The 9319-nt window shown below is 40.4% G+C and overlaps 1 protein-coding gene across 50 annotated transcripts in view; it reads left to right on the forward strand.

The window, feature by feature from the left end:
* The window catches only part of LOC126747799 (AT-rich interactive domain-containing protein 5B-like), a 30841-nt gene extending 22633 nt beyond the window's left edge, over positions 1–8208 (forward strand). The window contains exons 9-13 of one of the 50 annotated variants that reach the window (XM_050456627.1): positions 520–2782; positions 3507–4592; positions 4774–4899; positions 5081–5135; positions 5860–8208. In XM_050456627.1, coding sequence (XP_050312584.1) covers positions 520–2055 — 1536 coding nt within the window. In that variant the 3' untranslated portion in view covers positions 2056–2782; positions 3507–4592; positions 4774–4899; positions 5081–5135; positions 5860–8208. Of the gene's footprint in view, positions 1–519; positions 2783–3089 lie in introns of all 50 variants that reach the window. The other 49 variants (XM_050456644.1, XM_050456628.1, XM_050456643.1 and 46 more) reach the window with 49 other exon arrangements.
* The last annotated feature ends 1111 nt before the right edge of the window (positions 8209–9319 follow it).

Raw genomic sequence — 9319 nt, forward strand, 5'->3', positions numbered from 1 at the left:
ATGCTAGTTAGAAGACATAAGAGTCCATGGAGGTGGGTCTCGATGATTTAGGATAAGTCCAGGAATTTTCAACTTAGAAAAACGTTTTATGCCTTAAATTGAAGCTGTAACATTGGGGTAGCGAATGCTGAAAACCGTTTGAAAATATCTTTGAAACTTTAAGAGTTATGAGGCAAAATGTCTGCCCATGCGAGGTGGGCAGACATTTTGAGGTTATAGAGGTGGGTCTCGATGATTTAGGATAAGTCCAGGAATTCTTAAGTTAGGAAGACGTTTTGTACTTTAAATTGAAGGTGGAAGATTTTTCTATGGTCTCTAGGGTCTTACAGACTGTTTGCCATTAAGAGATCTTAGAGTTTCGTTCGTGTATCGCGTTTCCTCACCTAATCAAGGCAAAACTAGTGTTCTATTGAGCATATACCGTACAAAAGACACTTCGTATCCGGGGTCGTTCGTCCTTTTAACGGGAGTTCCGAGTGTCTGACTTTGGCGCTTGTTTTACTGTAATTTTTGTTCCAGGAATCCGGTTCGGGCAGTAAAACCTCCTCGCTACGTAGCGTCCGAGTGAAACCCGACCGTCAAAAGGACAAAAACCGTGAACCTCAAGGCAATACGGAAGTGACTCATGTCCCGAATTCACCGGAACCAGAGAGGGAGGTTCCCAAAGAGGAAGTCGGAGAACCGGGAAGGCAGCAAGAGTCCGGTTTACCGGACCGGGTAGAACTCGACCCGTTCAAGGAGGAGCGAATAGCGAAAACGGAACCGTCCGTGCCGGAGGGCAGTCGATCCGAGGGTTCGATCCTTCCGGAACCGAGTACGGACGCGGTGGCCCCGGTGGTCGCCATCCCCGATAAAACCCTGTCGCCGATCGAGGGCAAAGAGAACTTTCCGGAAGATTTGCAAGGGAGTACCGCGGGTACCACCCGAATATCGAACGTCTCCTTCGATAATAACTTACCGGAAACGGAGGCGAAACGAGTACAAGAAGAAGAAGAGGAAGAAGAAGAAGAGAAGTCATCGAACGTGAAACGGATCAAGTTGGAGATCCTAAAAGAGGCCGGCCTGGAAGTGACCGCGGTGACCCCAGAGCGTAGACCCTCGGTGATTCAGCCGTTGCCGGGGTGTAAACCCTGTCCGATGCCCCCTCCGCCTTCGCTAGTTAATAAAACGACCCCCAGGAGGCACTCCGTGCCTTGCCCGGCGGCCAAACCCGACCGGTACCCCCCCAAAGTCCTCCAGTCCCGCTCCATCTACTCCTACTCGGAAAAAACGATTTACGGGAACCCCAAAGTGTTCGTGCGACCCTGCGCCGCCCCCAAGTCGGGCCCCGCGTCGCGTCAGGGGGGCCTCGACTGCGACCCCGTCGACTTATCGTTAAACAGTCCGCAAAAAGGGAACGACGACGAGGCCCCCCCCCCTCACAATTTAACCCCCGTGGCGAGAAATTTGTATAAAACTTGCGCCGCCCCCAATAATATTGCGCCACCCCCGGCGGTGCTTCAAGGTCGCAAGTTCGGCCCCAATTTGGAGATCACCCTGGTGAAGCAGCCGCACACGAGACACCGAGGCACCGAGACTTACGCCCAAAAGATCGCGAAACTTAAATCGGAGGAGGCGGAGGCGCGCGCCAGGAACCGACGCGACCCCCTCCCCCCACCACCGAGCGTACATCATCCGACCAATCGCAATCCGAGGAATAACCGCGACGCTCTACCGGTCGGGGCAAGCGCGTGCGTTAAACCGAATATACCGGTCGGTAAAGTGACCAAGGCGGCAACGTCGAACGCCGCCGCCCCGTACGTGCCGCCCCCCTTCGTGGACTCTTTGTACTACCGGGCGGCCATACAGAACGTTTACACGAACTTGTCCAATATGCCGCACGCGTTACCGATCCCCTCCCCCGAACAGTTGAAGTTTTACGCGGAACTGATGGCGCACGGTAGACTCGCGATGATGCCGCCTCCTTCGTCTTATTTGCCGCAGACGGACAACGGAAATCCGCCCACCAGTACCAGTAACAATAGTAATAATAGTAGTAGTACCAAGAAAACGTGAATGGAACCCCCCCCTCCCCCCTCCCACTTTATATGTTCTTATATTCGGGCCATTGGTTCGGTTATTATTAAAAAGTCACTAGCAAACAGATCAGGTAAGTGGTCCGGCCAGTTCCGACGAACCAGTCCTCTCACTCTTGCTTTGCCTGTTCCAACCCGGTATACTAAACACTCCGCGGCCCCGTTACGTTTCCTTTGACCTTTTTGCCCTTGAACTTGATTAAATGACTCCGCCTCTTCCCGGCGTTCCTGTCTAAACGTCAGTCGAAATTTCGGCCCCAATTTGTCCCAAAAGAGAAAAGTTCTCACTGTAAACGGACTTGGCTCCGTAGACCCCCGGCGAAAAAAAGTCACTGGGGTTCAAGTCGGGCGTGCGAGGAGGCCAATGGATGATTTCCGAAGATAATGAGGAGCGTTCTGCTCTCGGTTTGTCTTGAACCGTCTAAATCGCCCCCCTTTAGGTTCTCTTTTTATTGTGCTCAATTCTCCCCACCAGTTGTTCCCTGCTTGCCCTCAGTATCATGATCCTGTTCAAACTGTTTGTTCGTTTGTTTATTGGACTGGAGAGTTGCCCCTTCTTCCCCTCTATTATTATCTATTATCTCTCTATTATATTTTTTGAGTCAAATAGTTTCTGAGTTATCGACACTTTTGTCCATCCACTTGATTCAAGGTTCTTGAAAAGTTGCAGTAACACTTTTTTGAGTATATCTTAGACATTTTTTGAGGTACTCAAATGAGGGTGTTACTCAAAGGAACTGTGTTTAATGGCGAATATTTTGATGTATAATATTTTTTTCTGAGTCAAGTAATTTCTGAGTTATTGACACTTTTACCTGTCCACTTGATTCAAGGTTTTTGAAAAGTTGCAGTAACACTTTTTTGAGTATATCTTGGGCATTTTTTGAGGTACTCAAATGAGGGTGTTACTCAAAGGAGCTGTGTTTAATGGAGAATATTTTGATGTATAAAACTTTTTTCTGAGTCAAGTAATTTCTGAGTTATCGACACTTTTGTCTGTCCACTTGATTCAAGGTTCTTGAAAAGTTGCAGTAACACTTTTTTGAGTATATCTTAGACATTTTTTGAGGTACTCAAATGAGGGTTACACTCAAAGGAGCTGTGTTTAATGGAGAACATTTTGATGTATAATACTTTTTTCTGAGTCAAGTAGTTTCTGAGTTATCGACACTTTTGTCTGCCAACTTGAATCAAGGTTTTTGAAAAGTTGCAGTAACACTTTTTTGAGTATATCTCGGGCATTTTTTGAGGTACTCAAATGAGGGTTACACTCAAAGGAGCTGTGTTTAATGGAGAATATTTTGATGTATAATACTTTTTTCTGAGTCAAGTAGTTTCTGAGTTATCGACACTTTTGTCTGTCCACTTGATTCAAGGTTCTTGGAAAGTTACTGTAACACTTTTTTGAGTATATCTTGGGCATTTTTTGAGGTACTCAAATGAGGGTTACACTCAAAGGAACTGTGTTTAATGGAGAATATTTTGATGTATAATACTTTTTTCTGAGTCAAGTAGTTTCTGAGTTATCGACACTTTTGTCTGCCAACTTGAATCAAGGTTTTTGAAAAGTTGCAGTAACACTTTTTTGAGTATATCTCGGGCATTTTTTGAGGTACTCAAATGAGGGTTACACTCAAAGGAGCTGTGTTTAATGGAGAATATTTTGATGTATAATACTTTTTTCTGAGTCAAGTAGTTTCTGAGTTATCGACACTTTTGTCTGTCCACTTGATTCAAGGTTCTTGAAAAGTTGCAGTAACACTTTTTTGAGTATATCTTGGGCATTTTTTGAGGTACTCAAATGAGGGTGTTACTCAAAGGAGCTGTGTTTAATGGAGAACATTTTGATGTATAATACTTTTTTCTGAGTCAAGTAGTTTCTGAGTTATCGACACTTTTGTCTGTCCATTTGATTCAAGGTTTTTGAAAAGTTGCAGTAACACTTTTTTGAGTATATCTTGGGCATTTTTTGAGGTACTCAAATGAGGGTTTCACTCAAAGGAGCTGTGTTTAATGGAGAATATTTTGATGTATAATACTTTTTTCTGAGTCAAGTAGTTTCTGAGTTATCGACACTTTTGTCTGCCAACTTGATTCAAGGTTTTTGAAAAGTTGCAGTAACACTTTTTTGAGTATATCTTGGGCATTTTTTGAGGTACTCAAATGAGGGTTTCACTCAAAGGAGCTGTGTTTAATGGAGAATATTTTGATGTATAATACTTTTTTCTGAGTCAAGTAGTTTCTGAGTTATCGACACTTTTGTCTGTCCACTTGATTCAAGGTTCTTGAAAAGTTGCAGTAACACTTTTTTGAGTATATCTTGGGCATTTTTTGAGGTACTCAAATGAGGGTGTTACTCAAAGGAGCTGTGTTTAATGGAGAACATTTTGATGTATAATACTTTTTTCTGAGTCAAGTAGTTTCTGAGTTATTGACACTTTTGTCTGTCCACTTGATTCAAGGTTTTTGGAAAGTTACTGTAACACTTTTTTGAGTATATCTTGGGCATTTTTTGAGGTACTCAAATGAGGGTTACACTCAAAGGAACTGTGTTTAATGGAGAATATTTTGATGTATAATACTTTTTTCTGAGTCAAGTAGTTTCTGAGTTATCGACACTTTTGTCTGCCAACTTGAATCAAGGTTTTTGAAAAGTTGCAGTAACACTTTTTTGAGTATATCTCGGGCATTTTTTGAGGTACTCAAATGAGGGTTACACTCAAAGGAGCTGTGTTTAATGGAGAATATTTTGATGTATAATACTTTTTTCTGAGTCAAGTAGTTTCTGAGTTATCGACACTTTTGTCTGTCCACTTGATTCAAGGTTCTTGAAAAGTTGCAGTAACACTTTTTTGAGTATATCTTGGGCATTTTTTGAGGTACTCAAATGAGGGTGTTACTCAAAGGAGCTGTGTTTAATGGAGAACATTTTGATGTATAATACTTTTTTCTGAGTCAAGTAGTTTCTGAGTTATCGACACTTTTGTCTGTCCATTTGATTCAAGGTTTTTGAAAAGTTGCAGTAACACTTTTTTGAGTATATCTTGGGCATTTTTTGAGGTACTCAAATGAGGGTTTCACTCAAAGGAGCTGTGTTTAATGGAGAATATTTTGATGTATAATACTTTTTTCTGAGTCAAGTAGTTTCTGAGTTATCGACACTTTTGTCTGCCAACTTGATTCAAGGTTTTTGAAAAGTTGCAGTAACACTTTTTTGAGTATATCTTGGGCATTTTTTGAGGTACTCAAATGAGGGTTTCACTCAAAGGAGCTGTGTTTAATGGAGAATATTTTGATGTATAATACTTTTTTCTGAGTCAAGTAGTTTCTGAGTTATCGACACTTTTGTCTGTCCACTTGATTCAAGGTTCTTGAAAAGTTGCAGTAACACTTTTTTGAGTATATCTTGGGCATTTTTTGAAGTACTCAAATGAGGGTTTCACTCAAAGGAACTGTGTTTAATGGCGAATATTTTGATGTTTAATACTTTTTTCTGAGTCAAGTAGTTTCTGAGTTATCGACACTTTTGTCTGTCCACTTGATTCAAGGTTCTTGAAAAGTTGCAGTAACACTTTTTTGAGTATATCTTGGGCATTTTTTGAGGTACTCAAATGAGGGTTACACTCAAAGGAGCTGTGTTTAACGGAGAATATTTTGATGTATAATACTTTTTTCTGAATCAAGTAGTTTCTGAGTTATTGACACTTTTACCTGTCCACTTGATTCAAGGTTTTTGGAAAGTTACTGTAACACTTTTTTGAGTATATCTTGGGCATTTTTTGAGGTACTCAAATGAGGGTGTTACTCAAAGGAGCTGTGTTTAATGGAGAACATTTTGATGTATAATACTTTTTTCTGAGTCAAGTAATTTCTGAGTTATCGACACTTTTGTCTGTCCACTTGATTCAAGGTTCTTGAAAAGTTGCAGTAACACTTTTTTGAGTATATCTTGGGCATTTTTTGAGGTACTCAAATGAGGGTGTTACTCAAAGGAGCTGTGTTTAATGGAGAACATTTTGATGTATAATACTTTTTTCTGAGTCAAGTAGTTTCTGAGTTATCGACACTTTTGTCTGTCCATTTGATTCAAGGTTTTTGAAAAGTTGCAGTAACACTTTTTTGAGTATATCTTGGGCATTTTTTGAGGTACTCAAATGAGGGTGTTACTCAAAGGAGCTGTGTTTAATGGAGAACATTTTGATGTATAATACTTTTTTCTGAGTCAAGTAGTTTCTGAGTTATCGACACTTTTGTCTGTCCACTTGATTCAAGGTTCTTGAAAAGTTGCAGTAACACTTTTTTGAGTATATCTTGGGCATTTTTTGAGGTACTCAAATGAGGGTGTTACTCAAAGGAGCTGTGTTTAATGGAGAACATTTTGATGTATAATACTTTTTTCTGAGTCAAGTAGTTTCTGAGTTATCGACACTTTTGTCTGTCCATTTGATTCAAGGTTTTTGAAAAGTTGCAGTAACACTTTTTTGAGTATATCTTGGGCATTTTTTGAGGTACTTAAATGAGGGTTTCACTCAAAGGAGCTGTGTTTAATGGAGAATATTTTGATGTATAATACTTTTTTCTGAGTCAAGTAGTTTCTGAGTTATCGACACTTTTGTCTGTCCACTTGATTCAAGGTTCTTGAAAAGTTGCAGTAACACTTTTTTGAGTATATCTTGGGCATTTTTTGAGGTACTTAAATGAGGGTTTCACTCAAAGGAGCTGTGTTTAATGGCGAATATTTTGATGTTTAATACTTTTTTCTGAGTCAAGTAGTTTCTGAGTTATCGACACTTTTGTCTGTTCACTTGATTCAAGGTTCTTGAAAAGTTGCAGTAACACTTTTTTGAGTATATCTTAGACATTTTTTGAGTTACTCAAATGAGGGTTACACTCAAAGGAGCTGTGTTTAATGGAGAATATTTTGATGTATAATACTTTTTTCTGAGTCAAGTAGTTTCTGAGTTATCAACACTTTTGTCTGTCCACTTGATTCAAGGTTTTTGAAAAGTTGCAGTAACACTTTTTTGAGTATATCTTGGGCATTTTTTGAGGTACTCAAATGAGGGTGTTACTCAAAGGAGCTGTGTTTAATGGAGAATATTTTGATGTATAATACTTTTTTCTGAGTCAAGTAGTTTCTGAGTTATCGACACTTTTACCTGTCCACTTGATTCAAGGTTTTTGGAAAGTTACTGTAACACTTTTTTGAGTATATCTTAGACATTTTTTGAGGTACTCAAATGAGGGTTACACTCAAAGGAGCTGTGTTTAATGGAGAACATTTTGATGTATAATACTTTTTTCTGAGTCAAATAGTTTCTGAATATAACGAATATAATAATTCCGACGAACCAGTCGCTCCGGAAGTGATTTTACTCCCAAATCAAATCGGGCCTGTACGCAGGCCTCTCACTCTTGCTTTGCCTATTCCAACCCGGTATACTAAACACACTCTTTAATTAAAATTACTCCTCCTCTTCCCGGCGTTCCTGCCTCTAAACATCAGTAGTCGAGACCCCAATTTGCCCTTATTAAACACCGGACCAAAAGTCCTCGCTGTAAACGAACTTAACTCTTTAGACCCCGGCAAAAAAAAGTCACTGGGGTCCAAGTCGGGCGTGCGAGGAGGCCAATGGATGATTTCCGAAGCTAACGAAGAGCATTCTGCTTTCAATTTATCTTGAACTGTCTAATTCTCTATAATTTGTTGTGCCCTCGGGACTCTTGATTCTTCTCTCGGCCTCGCGATCCTTCTTATGTTCAACTGTTTGTTTATTGGACCGGAGAGTTGCCCCTTCTTCCCCCCTCATTCTCCCTCTCTCTCTCTCACTCTCGTTGAACTGGTTAAAGAGAGACGAAGATGACTATAGATACCAAGGCCCGATATAAAATTGTTAGTGTCTGTGATTTACATGTATAATAATAATAATAATAATAGTAATAATAATTTTGTACATTGAGTATATTTTTTCTCCCGCCTTATAGGGGGCGCCACCGTGCGGCGTGTAAAATAATAATAATAATAGTAATAATAAAAAAACCGTATAGGCATATGTACCTAAGTTTAGTGTAAATAAGGTTTACTTTTATAAGCAAAACAGCGGCGTGTCAATAAATTCATTAATTTAATAAATTCGGTGTTTTTTTGGCCCCTCCTCCTCCCTACCCCCTCTCCACCGATTTGGAAGTCGACTCTGTATATACAGGTGGGGCAAACTGAGGCCCCCGTGCGCAAGTCGATAACAAGTCTCACAAGCTCCAAAGAGACTCCAGTCAATGGGCGTGAGTCGCTATGACTTAGGATAAGTCCAGGAATTGTTAACTTAGGACGACGTTTCGTACCTTAAATTGAAGGTGGAACATTGGACCAGCGAATACCGGAAACCATCTAAAAATATCTCAAAAACTTTCGTACTTATAAGGCAAGATGTCAGCCTGTACCAATAAAGAGACATTCAAGTCCCTGGAGGTGTGTCTCGATGACTTAGGATAAGTCCAGGAATTCCCAACTTAGAAAGACGTTTTGTACCTTAAATTAGAGGTGAAAGATTGGGCTAGCGAATGCTGAAAACTATTTTAAAATATCTGGAAAACTTTCGGACTTATGAGGCAAAATGTCTGCCTGTACCAGTAAAGAGACATTGGAGTCTATGGAGGTGTGTCTCGATAATTTAGGATAAGTCCAGGAATTCCTAACTTAGGATGACGTTTCGTACCTTAGATTGAAGGTGGAAGATTGGTCTAGCGAATGCTGAAAACTATTTGAAAATATCTTGAAAACTTTCGGACTTATGAGGCAAAATGTCTGCCTGTACTACTAAAGAGACATAAGGTCCCTGGAGGTGTGTCTCGATGATTTAGGATAAGTCCAGGAATTCCTAACTTAGGAAGACGTTTTGTACCTTAAATTAGAGGTGAAAGATTGGGCTAGCGAATGCTGAAAACTATTTTAAAATATCTTAAAAACTTTCGGACTTATGAGGCAAAATGTCTGCCTGTACCAGTAAAGAGACATTTGAGTCCCTGGGGGTGTGTCTCGATGATTTAAGATAACTCCAGGAATTCTTAACTTAGGACGACGTTTCGTACCTTAAATTAAAGGTGGAATATCAGTCCAGCGAATACCGAAAACCATCTAAAAATATCTTGAAAACTTTCGGACTTATAAGGCAAAATGTCTGCCTGTACCACTAAAGAGGCATTTGAGTCCCTGGGGGTGTGTCTCGATGATTTAGGATAATTCC

Source organism: Anthonomus grandis, chromosome 20 (genome assembly GCF_022605725.1).
Source record: "Anthonomus grandis grandis chromosome 20, icAntGran1.3, whole genome shotgun sequence".
Classification (NCBI taxonomy): Eukaryota; Metazoa; Arthropoda; class Insecta; order Coleoptera; family Curculionidae; genus Anthonomus; species Anthonomus grandis.